The following is an 18745-nucleotide window of genomic DNA, read 5'->3' as shown; positions in this document are numbered from 1 at the left end:
GCCGCGTCTCGGCGAGCGTAGAGGCTCGGCGCACGCCTTCTAGGAACGTGAGCGGAACCTCTACGCTGTGGTGGCCCTTGGCTGCCCTGCGGAATGCAACCCGATTGCAAGTAAAATGAAAATGAACTAAGCGACCCTTCTCCAGGCCTTGTATACGAGTCGGAATAAGAACCGAATCTTGAAAACTGAGGCCGTGTTGGACAAAGATGAACCGCAAACGAGCCGAACCACATGACGGGAGAGGGGGAAACGACAAGAAGGCGCGGATAATAAACCGAGGAGCGAAAGGCTTATATAAGTGAATGCGTGGCCCTGCTTACGTTGTGGTAACGCTTTTATATGGGCATTGTGCGGTGACGGTTCATATGCTTAGTGTTTGTGCAGGTATCTTATCGGACAGACACTCGGGCACACACTCGCCTTGGAATTTGCCAGTTTACACTTGCAAGCCACGACAAGGAACGGCGAATTTTTTATTGTTTGATAGACGGGGCCCTGGTACTTCAGAACCCAGAATACTTAATTGCGCCCCACGCTTTTTGTAGTAGTTCCATGAAATAAAGGCCTGAAACTTCTGACGACTGATGTCCCAAGGAGTGCAGTCTATTAGAACCGCGAACTGTTTTTCCCCCTCCTACCCTAGCTGTCCCGTTTATTTTCTTTCACGGGAAACCCCTGAGCTTCAGCTTATATTGCCTTAGGAGATCTTCACGTGGAATGGCCACACCGCCTTCGCTAAAGAGTCCGAGCGGCGTATTGGTGGCCTCATCACGCCGTCAAGCGAACGGCAGGGCGATGCGCAGCTTGGCCGTCCGGTGGCGCCACTTGAGCAGGGCCAGGGCGCCCCACAACACGGCCAGCACGACTTCCATGACAGCCATGCCCACCATGAGCATGACATAGCTGCCCAGCGTGTCCCGCACGTAGCCTGCACAGAGAAGTCACAAAGTTATGGTCCAGTTCTCATCGCCTGCAACGATGTCAAAAGAGTTGCTACGTTGAATGCGGCCAGCATTTCTTCGCACAATTAAGCATGCATGCGCTTATGCTCATTTGCCAAAGCGTGGTGGGGCACCCACTGGGATGAAAATATTATGATCCGAACCTACTCATGCAGGATTTTCATCACTGTCGGCGGTAGCTCCAGAATACCGAAAGAAAGTATTGCATGTTCTGCTTTATTGGACCACCAAGGGAAATAATGGAAGGGCCTGCGAATGCTTGGTTGCTTAAAGGAATCACTCACAGGGGCTTAGCATTGGATTTTCATGCATCGGAAAACCTTGTAGCTATTTGCATTCTGGTGTAAATAAATAAATAAATAAATAAATAAATAAATAAATAAATAAATAAATAAATAAATAAATAAATAAATCAATCAACCAATCAATCAATCAATCAATCAATCAATCGAACACTCAATCAGTTTGGGACAAAATTACATGCTGTCCCCGGGGAGAAGCTAAAGGAGATTTGGATGTCTCCTAACGAGGACTAACCTCCGCATTACACTTCGGAACAGATGACACGAAGCACCATGCCAATGAAAATATTGACACCAATGTGGTAAAGGAACTCAGAAAAGTGATACATTTCATCCCAACTGAACTCTTATACACCTGTTAATCCGTTGTCACAGATTTTGGTGCCGCATAAGCCCTGATGGGAGATAAGAAACTACGTGACGCGCGAGCCGACCTCCACTTGAGCAACACTATACCAGGAAACAGGGTCAGATTTACGACAGCTGTGTCTTTGAAAGTGTTAGGATTTTGGGTTTCTACGCATGTTCATCGCAAACGAATGCTGCTGTAGAATTTAGTTTCGTGTACTTACATTAACGTGGTAAGCATAAGCGATAATTCGCCACCATTGTCGACTTTGCTTCTCGATTTCCTGCGCTCCTGTGTCGATAACAATGAGCGCGGCTTCCCTCTTCCCATGAAAACAGGGTGATGCGAGCTACCATTGAAAGTTGCCTGTGCTGCGTCTGGCGTCGGTACTGACCAGGATATCGCTGCCGCAGACTGTGTTAGATAAGAGGCATAATCTCAACCAATTGGCTCGTTTGATACTTTCCTAAATATCAGCCAAAAATTTTAAGCAGCTTTTAAAGCACGGAGGCTGCATACATCAACTGGCTAAAAGGCGCTGATGTCTGCACTTCTGTGCACTTTCTCACTTCGGACGCTGGCCAGTGACTCATGGCGACGACTACCGATGTGACGGAGGCTTGAACCATGAAAAAAAAATGCACAGGCGATCATACGATGTGATGTGACAAATCTGCTTTCGCATGAAGTATTAGTTGTACGTTTCGCTTTTACATTAATCGCCTTCCCATTGCGGCTTTAAATTTTATTTCGCCGTATGCTTCTGGTAGGTGGATGCTTCTGGAGAGTGTGTGTGCGTGCGTGAGCGTGTGTGCGTGTGTGCGTGCGTGTGTGTGCGTGTGTGCGCGCACGTGCGGGAGGGGAGTGGAGGCCTTCTGGGGGATAGGTGGTGGGCGTAGGGTAGTAGGTGGTAGATGGGACGCATTTTTACCAGTGGATGCATGCCCGGAGGTGCACACATGGGAGGGTGCCCGGAAAGTGGAGGACACACACACACTCTCATCCACACAATCGCTCAGACCTCACTCACACGCACTGACACACACGCTCACTATTCACACACGCACGCACTCTCGCTCTCTCAAACACGCAAAAACACGCAAACCCCGCACACACAAACACACATGCACGCGCGCGCACGCACAAAGAGACAGACAGGTAGGCGGACGGACGGGCGGAAAGGTGGGCAGACAGTGGGTCTTCGACGAAAGGGGACTACACTGTTAACGCAGTAAAAGGGAAAATAGTAAAGGTTTCGTCCTGCTTTACCCAGCTCACTCCCTCAGCTGTTTCCTTCAATGAACATAGCCAGCCCCTGTAGCATGCAACACATAGACGTGCTGAAAGTATGGGGCGGTCAGCAGGCAACCGAAACAGAGCAAGGTGATCCGCTTTTCTGAGCCGACGGGAAGGTATACGAAGACCTCTTTCTCGCCGCGGGCTTACCTATGATGGGCGCCCGGGCGAAGAAGGGCAGCGTGCACGAGAGGCTCATCAGCGCAAAGGCCGCGGGCACCTGGCCCTTGGGGAAGCGCTCGGGCACGAACACGAAGAGCAGGAAGCCCCGGCTACCCTGGCCCCAGCCGACCAGCACACTGCCGGTCACAAGCCACGCGTAGTGCTGGCCCAGCAGCCCCATGAAGATGAAACCCAGGCCTTGCACCACGAAACTGGTGAACACCACTGTTTCTTTGGTGGTGAGCCCTGCGTCGACGGCCGGCGCCAGGGACACGCTGGCTACCGCCCATCCTACGGACATGGCTGTCATCAGCATGGCTGCCCGGTAGCCCTGGAAGCCGCAGTCATGCGCGAAGTCCACGATGGTCAGTGTGTACGTGAAGATCGCGAAGCAGCCGCACGCGTTCGTCGTGCAGCAGATTGGGAAGATGCCTTGCAGGAACGGCCGCACCTGAAACAGCATCATCGGAGGCGCAGTGCGCGCTTCAATAATTGAAGTACGCCTGCAACCGGCCCTCCATAGCGCTTCAACTTTAGCTCTTCGTGAGGGTTATCCCCACTAGGGGAAAGTGCTCGGGATGACCATTTCGCGTAGCGCTATTTACGATGACTGTGCATGACAAGGGTTCATTTGAAAAAAAAAAATGGCTACATGACTGGAGGGGTTAGGGATCAGAGGTGTTGAAAAGTACAGGCTGGGCCAGCCATCGAGCAGTGTCTGGTGTCTGGCACTGCCACACCATGCGGAACTTTCCGATTGTGCGGCGAGTGCGCCTTCGAGTTGTTGCCTTCGACGCACAGTCGGTCTCCGTCGAGGCATGCATGTTTACTCGCCTCGAAGCTGGCGAACTTGCACTGGCGCTGCGACGGCAGGTCCGCGAACTTGGAACGTTCACCAATTAGGCGTTTAACATCTGGCGGTGTCACCATGATACAAGCAGGGCACTTACTTTGTATGGGAGGCAAAAAAATGCCACAGTCAGGTGGAAATTTGGGCGAGTTGGTAAGTGTTCCTTTTCGCTCTCAGCGCAACACGAACGGGACACAAGACGAAGGACTAGCACAAACAGGCCTGTTTGTGCTAGTCCTTCGTCTTGTGTCCCGTTCGTGTTGCGCTGAGAGCGAAAAAAAAAATGCCACAGTCTTTTTCGGAAGCAGTCGCCGCTCTACGGCGGGCCAGCAAGCGCTCTAGCATTTTTGGAGTGCGTTTCGTATAAGAGTAGGCCCTGTGAAGAAGCACTTGCCGCTGGCTGGTGAGCAACGTTGCATTGCTTTGCTGGTGCGTGCAGTGCTTCAGAAGCTCATTGAACCCACGGCGCCTCCGTCGCCTCGGCAAACGCACACAGGCTGCGTTGGCATCGCTTTGTACGGCACGAGCCTTGTCGCGTTGCTGCGGCGGTCGGAAAATATTGCTAGAATCAGCGTGATTCGCTTCGTTACGACAGAAGGCCGGGGCTGCAGTCGAGGCTGACAGAATAGCATGTGTAGCCTTTTCATGCCATCAAAACCCAGACACACTTCACCTATGATAGCCTCGGTAAAACTGCTGCAGGTATCGCAGCTTGCACGCGGATTCCTTATCCGTCTTACCTTGGCTTCGCATGCTAAAAGAACTGTGTAAACAGTGCACATGAAAACAGGTGGCAGCTTACACGCTGTACGGATATGAAGAAAAAAGAATGGTGTTAATTACACACACACACACACGCACACACACACAAACACACATGGAGGAAGCGAACACTCATCGAAACCAAGGCAAACACAGAAGAATGTTTTTATTTTTTGTGTGGTGTTTATCAATGCGAAATAATAGTGAAATTGTTTCATGGAAGAAAGATAATTGAACAGAAAGCAGAAGAAAAACAACCACGTGCTGCCGCCGGTGGGACTCGAACCCACGACCTCCGAATTTCGTGTCTGGTGTTTTATTGACTAAGCTACGGCGGTGGCTGTCGAATCCTTTTCGGGGGTATTTATGCTGCGTGTAACCTAACTCTGAGAGTGTTCACCAGCGCCACCCTCAACCATAGTGGCGGGCGTAGTACGTCCTGTACAACCGTGAGTGTCACTTTCCTATGTGACACACGCTGTAATACAGATTATTATCCTCTGCTGCAAGTGTCATACTGGGGGAGGCTGCAAAGAGCTTGCTCACGGCATAACCTGATTTGCCGCATCACAATGCTTTCGTCATTTATTCCTTCTTTTTTTTTTAATTTAGACTTGGAACGCAAAGTGCACGAAAACAAATACTGGGGCCTTATTCTATAAGCTATCAAATTTTCATTGTCTACTTCGCGTTCATTCGGTCATTTGTCATTGGTCACGCAGATACACCCGCGTCTTTCAAGCGTCTGTGGGAAGCGACCCGGCCATTGGGTGACCGGACCTCACCACTGGCTGAAATTAGATGCAAGATGCAGCCAATGATGAGGTGCATCGCAGCGCTCTGTGAACCGCAGGCGACCGGACCTGACCACTGGCTGCCGTTGGCAGCGATATGCCGCCAATGCTGAGGTCTGGTCGCCAACACGGGTATATCTGAGTGACCAATGACAAAGAACCGAATTAACGCGAAATAGACAATGAAAAATTGTCAACTCGTAGAATACGGCCCCTGGTCACTGTTGCATCACCGACGAAGGAGCATGAAGCGTGCGCACACGCATGATGAACTGCTTTCGTGTCAAAGCAAATAGAAACAGTAACCACATACTGTGCTTGAGGGCTCAGGGCAGATATAAAGGCTATAAAGAGGAACAAAGCGCATCTGCTTACCTTTTTTAATACGATAGTCCATTTTGGAGTATTTTGTTTGCTTTCGTCTTGCACTGGGATGTGACCGTTCGTATTTTCCCGCACCTGCGTGGCAAAGAGTAATTTCATTTCACTCTGTAAAACACGAAAAATAAAAACGGCTACTTAAGCGAAAGTAATCTGCATGATAAGGGTGCTCACATAGCCTCTCAACAATAAAGTCGGTGTATGCTGTGAGCTTGTTGAGCATAGCCCACAGCAGTGAATGTTGTTCTCCTTAGGGGAACTCTACTCAGAAACTTCACTGGGAATGGCCTGTCGCCCGTGCCTCCTTATGTTTTTTTTGATCTCGTGGAAAGAGGGAAATATTTTAATAACACCGAGGCCGCAGAATCCATGCATAACTCCCCGCTCATGGATGTGCTTGAACTACGTGCAGTGCACGCTGGACAGTAGGTGGCTTAGACAACAGTGGCTTAGAGGTAGTCCACAGCTGGAGTGTGTTGTTACTACCTGCTGATACGATGCGTGAACGAGCTCGTGGACAGGTGGGCAGTCATTTCACAAGGCCGCTCTTGCTTGCAGCCTGTTCAAGAGCACTCGGCGCTGGAGAGAAACGTCAAGGCAGAAAGCGACCTTTTCGACAGTCACTAGTCAGCCTTCCTTTAACGGGGGTCGACAGTCAAATTCTTGAAACCGATGAGTGGCATGGATGATAGCTGTCTGTGGGTGGGCGAATTTGTGAAATAATAGTAAAATACAATGTTTATTACATTTACACTTGCGAATAGTGCGCACATTTCTATACAGCGATTATCGCAGAAGTGCATCCCTATTGGTTAAAATGAGGCGTTGCGACAATGCTTAAGAAAGCGTTGGATCCACCTCTAATAATTATGTCTGCTCTAGGTACCACAGGGCAGCACAGAGATAGTGAGACAAAGTTCAGGTATGTGCTGCCTGTTAACCAAAACTTCATATCAGGCAGAACCTGTCTCCACAGGGGTTGATATTTCAGCAAACGCATACTTCTGTTTATTTTTTTGTCTTCTCCGCTAAAGTCAGGCGAGAACGGATATTGATTTATCTGGCTACCCGGTGCTCAGTCGACGTTACATGCGTGAAAAAAAAGAGTGCCCGGACAAGCGCTACTTGGAGCGTCACTTTCGAGAAGTAACACCGCTCTCCCTGTGTGCACGCCTGTGGGGACCACTAAAACTGCCGGCAAGCTCAGACACAAGCGGCGTTTCATTAGCAAGGGCTCCGTGCAGCTTGCTGTCTTCACCATGTCCACCAAACTACAACGTCACCTCAGACCCGAGACGTGGGAGGAATGGACCGCGCCGTGCCTTCCGCTGGCGTTTACAGACTATAGGGTTGTCGTATTGATGAGTATTCTACAGCATCTGCCGCAGTGCCTCAGTGGCTGTGGCATTCAAACTTCTGAGCCTAGGCTCATGGATCCGTACCGCGGCCGCGGTGGCTGCATGCATTTCAATGGAGGTGAAATGCAAAAGCGCCGGTGTGCTGTCTGATGTCGGAGCTCTTATAGAGTCACAGAGGAGAAGCTGAAGTTGCCTTGCATCGATCGATCAGCACATTGTAATGAAAAATACCCGAATTTCACTGAAAGCAGAGCCTTAGAAACGGCAAACAAATTGAAATACGGGTATCACCGCCACACGTCGTTTTCACTAGTAAACTGCGATGACATCAGTTTTGCTATGTCGATCTTTGAGGCTAGACAACAGCACCATCCACTTTCAGTATGTGATCACGGAGTCCTTTTCGTCATGAGTTTGAATCAGGTGGCGGCACAAAGTGTTGGTTCTTTTAATTCCAGCTTTCTCAGGAATAATGAATATTTTGTTGCCGAACAGACTTCAGTTAAGCCGCAGAGAGCCGTACAGTCTATCTTTACTAAGAAGGAAAAATTGGGCGAAGTTCTCCCTGGTGTCCGCTTAAAAAGCACCCTAGGTAATCAAAATCAAACTACCCTCACAGCACACGCGCAGCTTTGGGCCCTGTGCTTCGCGCGTTGTGGCTCGCGATGCCGCTGCATCATTAACCCCAAAATACTACCAGCTCTGTCTTCAGGAGGTTAAATATCTCACATTAGACACTTTTCCAACGCCATATGGGAAAAAAAATCAGGGGCACTTTGTTGACGTCAAGTGCGGTGAGGCGAAAGCCTTTAGCACGGTGTTGATGCTGTGCCACTGATCTGTGGTTAAGATGTTAATTAAGTACACAATTGTTTGTGACTCTTAAATGCTGCAGACACTGGAGGGCTTTTGGGAGGAATCCGTCTCATTCGACGCCTTTCTGCAAAGTCTTCAGCGTCCCAGACAAGGAGAACAACATATGCGTTGGCAGGAAGTGGACTAGTCGTTAGCACGCTTTGCTGCGGAACGGAAAGATGATGGTTCGATTCCCATTGTGCGCAAATAATTTTTTCTTACCGAGTTGAAGAACGTAACGGACGGACGGACATCGCAAGCATGAGCCATTAAAGACTTTCGCCTTAAAACACGGTAACTACTGCGGCTAGGCAAGTCTGTCAACGGTAGCGACAGCAACGCGCTGCCGTAGCTGCCGTGTTTATCACATGGCCGTGCTAAAAATGTCTAATATGAAAGAGTTTCAGCACCGCCGTGCGGTAAACACGGTAACTGCTACCGTATGGCAAATGTCGCTAGACAATCCCGGCAGCGGTAGCCACACGGATGTCCGACTGGGCTAAAACTCCCTTGTACGTTGGTACAGCGTGTACATTCCATCTGTCGGCCGTGAACACACAGCGTGCTAGCACGAATTCCGGCACTGTGCTGCCCTGCTGCAGCCAAGCGGCAGGGCGTGTCCCTACCGCGGGGTTCTTTGGTGCGGTCAACGTGGCGGGCCGCGGTGGCGGCGGCGGCGGCTCCCGCTGCCACGGCGCCGGCGCCAGCGGCAGACAGCAGAGGAAGAGGTGCAGCGACACGGCGCCCAGCAGCAGCAGCGACGTGGAGAAGCCGTACTCGGCGACGAAGTAGGCCGCCACCGGGGGAAACACGACGCCCGTCAGGCTCAGCGTGACCGACATGAGCGCGAACGCCGTGGCTCGGTACTTGATGAAGTACTGCGACAGCAGGGCGCCCACCACCACGCCCACGGACGCCACGCCCAGGCCTGCGCGCGCCGCCAGAGGTCGTCACAAGCTGCACATCGCTTCGGTGGTGGCAAGGGCCACGACAACGGGGAGGCAAAATCGCAGCCAGGTCGCGTTGGCTAGAGAGAGGCCATCTTTAATGGAGTGAGGGGGGGGGGGGGGACAAATGCACGGCGAATATGACATAGCATTTAATTACTAATTTTCGGCGGAGGGGTGGGACTTTGAGAACGTATCAGACTGATGAACGTTAAATTAACATCCGAACAACGGGAATCAGGACTGGTTGGTATTTGATTCTTCAATGAACAGCCCTTTGACAAAAAGGAGGGACAAAAACGCAGACGAGGACAGGGCGTGGAGCTTAGTAACAAACTTCGGGGATCGGGACGGGTTGTTGTCTAAGTTCATTCTTCATAAAGTTCTGCCAAGTATCTTATCCTTCGCACAGGATGAATTACGAACAAGCTCCGATTCCAGCTCTTCCATCGTTAATTTCAAGTTCACCGTACTCATACATTCCCAAACTTTTCCCACTTCCCAAAGTTTGTTATTAAGCGCTACGTCCTGTTGTCTGTTTTCGTCCCTTATTCTATTCCATGCTACCGCTATTTATAACAGGTCTGTGAGTCACCTGGGCATCCCTGAAAGGAAGACGGCAATGGCTGTGTTTAGGAGAAAATGTGGGCGTGAGAAGCACATTCTAGAGGACGTTTTTATTAATTGTTTCCGATTTACTTCTGCACCCGCACAGTACGAAGGGAGAGCTCTAAAAAGTTGATAGAATGCTTCCAGGCAGCGGTTGGTCGGGGGAAAGAGAAATCATGAAAATAAAAAGGGCATTCCCTGCTATATAACATACCAGTGTAAATGAAAGAAATAAAGAACGTGCAGTTGCAGGCAAGCAGAAATAACACTAAAGGCCTCCAAAAGGAATTACAAAGAAGAGTACATAGATTTCATGGCTGTAAGTCTGTACGTGACGCCAGTAACGAAGGAAATGCTAACCACTTTTTGTGCGAAGCTGCCGAGTTAGCACTTCAAAGTAGGCGGACATAGCCGCTTGTTGGCGTGTATATGAATGTCGTTGCTCAGGGAGAGTGTTTCATGTGTCGTGCAGAAGTGTGCTTGAAACGCTAATTTTTTCCTATCACTCTGTTTCTTGAGATTGCTCGGTATCGTTAGTGGCTTAAGACGCTTCAGCATAGCTTATGCGGAAACGAAACAGCTCTATTGAACAGTTTTTTGTTGAAGAGCAAAATGACAGCATGCCCGTTCGCGAGCGTATCTTTGAAAAAGCCGAGAAGTATCCCTCCGCTTAAAGTCCAGTTTCTCTGTGTCTGGGGATACCCGTCTCTCCTAGGCACTGCTATTTACAGTAGTAGTTGTTGTAGGGCTAATTTGTTCATGTTATAAATTTGAACGGTGCAAAGGACATGGGCACAGGAAATGCAGGGTGGATTACAGGGTGGAAATACAGGGATGTATGGACGGACACGTGTAGGACCTGATAACCGGTCACTGTATGGTGATTCTGTATTTTTTTCCTGTTACATTGTTCTGGCTGTGATAATATACTGGCGTATAAAGAAGATGGTGTTTTTAGCAATAAACTCAGTTGGCAGTAGGCTCTCTTTCTATCCACCATGTATTTCCTGCGTCCGTGTCCTTCGCGCCGTTCAAATTTATAACTGCTATTTAGTTCGACGCTCGCAAAAAAAAAAAAAGGTACGCCTGCCGCCGCACGTGGACTATATGCTCACGATCATTGGCCGGTCGTGCATCAGCGCGTACAGTTTCTTGTTTACTTTTCTAATTTTATGGGAATTTAACATTCTTCATCTTAATTTTACTGAGGCTTTTGCGAAAGCGGTCGTATACTGATATTTCGGTGTACGTTAAAGAACCTCAGTCTGTCAGAAACCCTCCAATTCGCAGCTTTACGTCGTATCCAGTATGACCCTAGCGCGGTTCCACGCTTTCGGAGTTTTTTTCTTTTTCGGACAAATTCAGAGGGTATTTTTTGGAGTTCCTGTTTTTTGCTTTTTCCGAGAAATTTGATAATTACCGGAGTTTCAGTTTTGTGTTGCACAAAACTCAGAGTTTCCCGGGTTTTATCTGTTCGGACCGAAGCTTCAAGTAACCGTCTTCTGGCCCACAAATGTGCAGCCTCTCTACAAAAAGAAAGCAAGCTTCATTGAACAACTAGCGGCAAAAGCATTGGGTAGCGGCTGTTTGCGACATGTAATGTATTATTATATACCAGCGCGCACTTTTCTGTTTTTGCGTCCGCAACTGCCTCCTTTACGTCCTTCGTGTTCAGGACACAGAACACCGAGTATGTGCGCGCTTTGGACATTCGCACTGGACCCGAAAAAAGCTAGAAGCCCCAAACGGATTCCCACACAGCTCCAAACCATTTTCTTTTCAGAAATATAAAATTATCTGCTCATAACAGCATTCATTTCGTCCAAAGTATTCTACTTGCTCAGCACTGTCATTACACTCACCCAGGCAATTAATAGTCCACTAGATAATAACGGGCTCACAGCTGTTTTTTTTTGTCAGGACATAAAAAAAGCATTTGACACAGTTAACCACAACATTATGCGTAACAAATTAAGAATATACGAATTTCGCGATAGGCCGCAGCGGTGGCCTAGTGGTTTGAGCACCCGCCTCTCATGCGGGAGGGGCGGGGTTCGATCCCCAGTGCCGCCGGGTACCCACCGATGATACAATGGGTACAAGCTTTCCCTGTCTGGTGCTCGGCTTCATTAGGGTGGAATGCTTGGGAAATGGGTCTTTGACCCCACCTTGTGAATGAAAACTACCTAGTGCCACGGCGCTCTATGGCCAAAGCTGCCCTTGAGCCATAAAAATTCATCGTCATCAATTTCGCGATAGGGTACTCATCTCACAGTTATATCACAGATCGGCAACAAGTTGTTTCGATGAATAATACAGCATCAGCCATGGATGCAGTACGTGCACACAGGAGCACCGCAGGGGTCTACTCTTGGTCCGTTGCTTTCTTCAATTTACGTTAATGACTTCCCTCAGATATTAACCTCAGACAACGCTCTCATCTGTGCTAATGACATTGCTATTATAGTTACTGCTCATCATCCTGCCGAACTGGAAAGCATCGCAAACACAGAAATAAAAAAAAATTGCTGGTGGCCTAGCGCTGTTAGGCCAAGATATACGTAGCGAAAGCGCGGCGACTTCTGGATCGGAAGAGTACATTCACTAGATGCGCAATCATTCATGGTTAACCCTTGAGCCGCCGTGGGGAAGAGGAAGAGGAAGCCGTTCTGAACGGCTGTGTGTTGAAATGCTTCTAGCTGGAAACAGCGCATCGGCCGTTGGCCGATGTCTCCCGACATCTGAAGTTGACACGGACTCGTACAAACTTGTCCTCCCTCGACTACCTACCGGTAATGTTGTCCTCAGCACCGTCTTTCTGCATGTTGCAGACGCGCAGACGCGCTTGCGCAGATTGTGGACCTCCGTGAGATTCTGTGTATTGGCCAGTACCAAATGAGCCACGTTTGGATGGCTGCCTTCGAGAGCAGCTCCTCAAAACAGAAGCATTTTGACAAAGCAGAGTTCCACGTCAAAGGCCTGAAATGTATCGTGTTTGACCCGGACACCAAAAACGTGAAGCTTACGTTTCTTTGGCTTTCGCGCTATATGGAGCACCGGAGGATTGTGGAAGCTTTGGAGCCTTTTGGAACTGTACAAGCTAACGAGCGTGAGAAGTGGCGGTGCCCCGAAATGAGGCACAGGGAAACAGCGAACCGTGAAATGTCGCTCACGCTCAAGGACGGAGTGTCAGCAAGTACCATTCCTCACACGCTCAACGGTTTCGGGGTACAAGCTTTAGTTGTGATCCCAGGCAGGCCTTCGCTGTGTCTTCGTTGTAACCGTGTGGATCATGTACGGCGTCAGTGTCGTACGCCTCGATGCACCCAGTGCCGATGCTTTGGACACACAGTAGACAACTGTGTTATGAGTTATGCTGACAGGTTACGCCAGGGCAACTGGGCACATGAGGATGAAGTGGTGTCAGAGCACATTATGGATGTGTCGGATGTTGTGGAAACGTCGGGTGAACTGAGTCATGAGCTCCAAACAGAAGATGGACCAAAGGTTTCTGCACCGAATAACGGCAAGGGTCCGCCTACAAGTACGGACAAACAGGAGTCCCCGTCTCCAGACCCAAAGCCGCCGGACCCGGGTCTGCCCGGGTCTGCTACTTTGAGTCCTGTGCTTGCTGCTCAGGAGCCACCTGTCCCCCATTGATCACGAGAGCAGAACGCCCCTGCTGAAGAGTCAGTGGAGGCGCTTCAGCCAGTGAATGTGCCACATGCCTTCTGAGCCGGCGAAGCCCCTTCGTCGCCGGAGTGCAGCAGTGTGTCGCCTGAAGTGTGAGCTTCTAGCGTGTTCGGTGCCCCGTCGGCTGTCAGTGTGGTTGCGAGTGACGTGGCCCACTCGGCTTCATGGGCCTAAAACTTGGCTGTCTCAGAAGAGGCGATGGACAACAGCACGCCTTTGAAGCGTCCTGCAGATGATGAGGTGTGTGTCGATGGCGATGTGCAGAAGGCGCATGGTGTTGTGGCATTGGGAAGGGTCACCTCAAAACGCAGGGCGATGTCTGCCCTACAGGCCGCCGATTTTCAGGCAGGCCGCCCCAGTACAGGGGATGGCCTTCAATAAGACAAACACCAAAAATGGCGGGTGTCCCAGCATTTCAGGTCGCTACCTTAACATTAGGGGTTTGCGTAATTGTCGAAGGCAACATCAGTTACGGCATTTTTTAAACAAATGGGGTGTGAGTGTGGCAGCCTTCCAGGAAACCAACTGTCCTCTGATGAGACTGAAGCTGCTGTCGAGCCTTTTTTGTCAGAATTCAATGTCATCGTTAGTCACTAGAGAGGCTTATCAGGTGGGTGCATGCTATTCCTGGCCAACACACTGGGGATTACTGCCGTGTCGTATAGCACATGACGGGCGACTTATCTGCTGTAACCTCGCAATTTCGGGTGTACAGGGGCGAATTGTTTGTGTTTATGCCCCTGTAAAGCAGATTGATAGAAGGCTATTTTTCCTGTCATTAGTATAGGCCATTTGTCCACGGATCGTAAAATTATGCTGTTGGGTGATTTCAGTTGTGTTTGTAGGGGTGAAGACTGAGCAGTGTTAAGTAAGCGATGTGACCCTAGTGCTGCTTTACTCACTGATTTAGCATGCAAATACAACCTGGTGGATGTTGGGCAAGATAAGGGACATAACGTCCATTTCACTCATTTTCGGTGCTCCTCTAGTGCTCGGCTTGACAGGATTTACGTTTCATCAGACATGTTATTCAGCGTTCTTGGTTACTGGGTGCTACCCATATTCTTCAGTTATCACTGCATGGTCTCTCTTCAGATAGGGAGGTACCGTCAGCGCATACTCCATCCTCGATGGGAGCTGTGGAAGCTGAATAGCTGCCTGCTCTCAGATGAAATCTTCAAACGGGCTGTATCTAATTGCTTGAAGGACACGTGGTCACGCGGTGACTTCTCAGTTTTTCAAAAATGGGACTTATTTAAACAAGAAACAAAAAACATTACTATTGAAGCCTCAGCAAGAATCGCGTTTTTGATGAGACATCACCTTCGAAAGCTTGGCCGTACTTTAGTTGAGCTGCATGAGTTAGAGACGATTATCCCAGGTGCCTATGTAGAAGATACCACTGCCGTAAAAGCAGAGCTTCAGCAGTTTGAAACCGAAAGATACAAAGGGGCCTTGATAAGATCTAGGACCCGTAGATTTCTGGATGAGCGACACTCTCGTCGGGCCCTGAGGGATGAAAGGCCGACTTCTCTAGCTAAAGAAATATTGGAAATTCAGTATGGTGGTTGCACATACAGCGATGGTCCTGGTATTATTGAGGCTTTGTTTGACTATTATCGGAAGCTGTCTGGTGGTTGTGCGGGCACAAACGTGACATCAGATTACAGTCACTTATTCGAAGCCTTGCGCCGACTTGACGATGAGCAGCGTGCTGTAGTGGAGGGGCCTATCACTTTGGACGAAATTAAATCTGCCATTTCTGACCTGACGGCTCAGAAATCTCCTGGGCCAGATGTCATTACTAGCGAGTTCTATAAAAAATTTTCCAATTTTCTAGCGCCTGTCTTGATGGAGGCTTTTCAGGCTTCTTACGATGTTGGTTTTTTGCCACCCCCCACCCCCCACTTTCTATTCTGGGCATACTATATTAATTCCAAAAATCACAGATTCAAATCGGCTGAAAACAGTTTAGGGATATCGTCCAATTTCCCTCTGTAATGTAGATTACAAACTTTTTTTGCAAAAGTTCTTTGCAATCGTCTGCAGCTATAGTTGTCGCTCACTTAATAGGCACGCATCAGGTCTGCGGTATCAGAGGCCGCAGCATCCAAACCCATATTCATATTGCACGTTCAGTAGTGGATACAGTATCAGATGAGATCGGACAAGTAGCTCTAATTCAGATTGACCTTGCCAATGCCTTTGATAAAGTTCGTCACGATTTCTTGTTTGCGACCTTAGAGCATGCAAATATTGGAGATGTTTTGCTTAGGGTCGTAAGACAGTGCTATAAGGAGTCCTATACACGGCTAATTGTTAACCAAGATCTAACCAAACCTATTCCGTTGAAATTATCTGTTCGCCAAGGCTGTCCCTTATCGCCTTTGTTGTTTGCCTTGAACCCCTTTGCCTCAGTATTATTAACTGCATATCTACCCGTGGTTTCTCCCTGGCGCAGTGTGAAATTAAGATTTTTGCCTATGCTGATGATGTCGCCCTCTTTTGTTCTGACAGAAAGAGCGTGCTTGAGGCGTTGCATTTGACTGAACAGATTTGCGACGTTTCAGGTGCGGCTCTTAATCTAGATAAATCCAAGGAGCTTTGGTTAGGCCATTGGGCTACAACGCCAAGTCATTATGGTGGCATAAGCTGGGACTGCGGGCCCTTTCACTACCTAGGGGTTCCTCTTCACCAAATTCGCAACAGTGGCGGCTGCTGAGATTCTCAGATAGTGTCCATGAGGCGACAAACACAGGCTTGGATGGGTAGGGAACTATCAGTGTTTGCTCAGGCTCAAGTCTGCAACACTTTTTTATTTGCAAAACTTGCCTATGTGCTGCAGGTTCTCCACTGTGCGAGGAAGAAAGTGCAGGTGATGCACAGAATATTTGCTACATTCGTATGACGTTCCTAATGGGAACCCATACGTCGCGATAACCTATTTCTTTCTCTAGAGTCTGGTGGGATCGGCCTTGTTCACTTATTCGTGCTTCAACTTGTCTCGCGCTTTCTTCTTTTCCAAATCTTCAAACGACCCTTTTTTAGTAGCCGTGCTTATTAGGCGTCTCAGTGCTCATTTGCCTTTCCTATTCGCACTGACGGGACACACTCGTGAGGGGCCTTTATGGGAGTTCCTTACGGAAGTTGCTGACACCTTCAATTTCCTCACTGTGCGATTTTCTTTAGACTACCTGTATAGCCTCTGCAGAAGGCAGATGACTCAGGCGCTTACAGAGCATTTGTTCCCTGTACCGTTGTATCGGCAACCTTTTATGGAGTTCCTTGACACCACTGTTTTAAAACGTTTAGGCGAATGTGCATCTATTCTGCCGCGAAAACACGTCAACGCTGCCTGTGAAAGCATAGCTTCATACTAAGGAGATGCTTGTGCCATGGACGGTGAATTGTCACCTGTGCAATACACCAGAGGCAATTGACCATTGTTTTGTTCTGTGCATTGATGCTATCTTCTTCTGGCACATTTTACAACGAACATTTAAGAAGTACATTGACATCACGCCCTACTGTATTCGTTTTCTGCCCGCCGAGAAAAACAGTGCTGTGCCATATGATCTATTTATGTTGCTGGTACTATTTAGCCTCTGGAAGAGCCGCATGATGGACCGCCGCGCCGAATCACCACGGTCGTCGAAATCTTTGTTTCGTGAACAATGCGCTTTGGTGCGGGGATATATGCTGCCCTGCAAGAGCCGCCTATCTGGCTGCATGTGTGTGCCTCCCAGACTTTTGATGTTTTGGAAGGAGGGTTCATGCAGGGGTAAGGTGCCTGGTGTTTTGTGGCGTAAGCGTGCTTAGACTTTTCTTTTCGGCACTATTTCCATGCAACAAAGAAAAAAAAAAGCCTTCGTGGTGGAGTGGTAGCGTCTCTGCCTCAAACGGCAAAGGCCCTGGTTCGATTCGCAGCCTCGACAAAGGTTTTTCTTTTATTCAGTGAGTGTGCGTTGGTTTTAGTGGCTCCCATAGATGCCGCCACCGAATGCTTTGGTCAGCGGTTGAGCACGTAAGAGCGAGTAAGGGTAAGGGCGGGCGAGGGTGGCTCCGCGGCGAGGCGCGTGGTGTGACTTCATGCCAGATGGCGCGGCGAGCGCGCGGCGTCCGCCCAGCTGCGGCAGTTGCTAGGCAACGGCTGTAGTGAACTAGAATATGGTCTAGTGGCGCGAACGGGAGGGCGCGGGCATGCTCTTTGGCGTAGATGCCACCAGATGGCGCCACTCCAACTTTTCTAGCAGCGCCGTCGCTGCTGCTTCAGGAGATTGGGTGTGTTCCTCCGCATCGTTGTAACGATGGGGTGCATAATACGCTCATAGTTAAGAAACCCGCATGCCACTCAACTAACTTCAGCGTAACCTCCTAGGCACCTTTTATTCCTCACAGTGACCCTTTGAGCATTTTGGCGATGATGAAAAATCGCGTCGCTCTATGTCGTCTGCTACCGACAAAGGGCAATGCGAAATGCTCATAGTTTTGCTGGTGGATATAATTTGTTTAGATGCTCCTCTTACTGAGCTGATTTTGTTTGCATGCGACTATTGAGCTACCCTAGTGATTCATCTGTGAGGGCACTGTACGAGTGATCTCCTGAATAACTTTTCCTGAAGCGGTTCAGCGGCCTCAGAAACGCATTTTATTCACAAAAATTTACCCACGATTAAAAACATTCTCACCCCAATTTTAGGCAAGGCTTGCGTTGTAAGTGCAAATATTTGTAAAATAAAAATTATAGCAAATCTTGGCTTCCTGGCAGGCACATTATTCGAGCAGCCAGCCGAAATTATGTGAAATGGAATTTCACCCTAACAAGTCCTTTCGAGGTCTAAGCGCACCAACTAATTTTCTGGTACTCGGAATCTTTCTTTTTTTTTAATAAAATGTAGCGAAAAAGAGGCGAGCACGGGAGGGAGACACGACAAAGACGAACGCTACTAACAACTGGCCTTATTTTCCGTAACAGATATCAATATATAGGTGTACACTTCGCATGCGCACATGACACTAGGCTGGCTCTGGGCTCCTTCACAGAAAAAAAGAGAAATCTGATTACATATCTACAATCGCAGAAATAACGGGTATCAAAATGTATCATCACCGAAAAGGGGAGGGGGGGAGGACAAACAGGCATTGAAGATGAACCCACAGAAAAACCTAAAGAAAAAACAGGCACGCACGAAAGAGGCGGTGTTATTCTTACAGAAAACTTTCCAGAAAAGCGCGCTCGGAGGAGAACAAACCAACTAGCCCAGTAAGAAGTTTTATTGAATCAGAATCTTTTTACTTCCGGTTGTTGGAAAATGGAAGGCGGTTTTGTTATGTAAAAAGTAGTGATAGCTACGCACTACACCAGTGAGCTCGGCTGCCAAATTTTCACAGTGGCCAGAGAATTAGATCTCTGATTTTGCCTTAA

General features: G+C 48.9%; 1 protein-coding gene across 5 annotated transcripts in view; it reads right to left on the bottom strand.

Moving 5' to 3' along the window:
• Positions 1–459: 459 nt before the first annotated feature.
• The window catches only part of LOC144115623 (monocarboxylate transporter 12-B-like), a 64544-nt gene continuing 46258 nt past the window's right edge, over positions 460–18745 (bottom strand). For all 5 annotated transcript variants that reach the window (XM_077650047.1, XM_077650044.1, XM_077650046.1 and 2 more), the window contains exons 4-7: positions 8698–8999; positions 5853–5936; positions 3060–3522; positions 460–928 (exon numbers count right to left, since the gene is read on the bottom strand). In XM_077650047.1, coding sequence (XP_077506173.1) covers positions 777–928; positions 3060–3522; positions 5853–5936; positions 8698–8999 — 1001 coding nt within the window. In that variant the 3' untranslated portion in view covers positions 460–776. The remainder of the gene's footprint in view (positions 929–3059; positions 3523–5852; positions 5937–8697; positions 9000–18745) is intronic.

Source organism: Amblyomma americanum, chromosome 1 (genome assembly GCF_052857255.1).
Source record: "Amblyomma americanum isolate KBUSLIRL-KWMA chromosome 1, ASM5285725v1, whole genome shotgun sequence".
In the NCBI taxonomy this organism is placed as follows: domain Eukaryota; kingdom Metazoa; phylum Arthropoda; class Arachnida; order Ixodida; family Ixodidae; genus Amblyomma; species Amblyomma americanum.
Note: the sequence above shows the minus strand (reverse complement) of the source record. Positions and strands in the feature narration are given on the sequence as shown.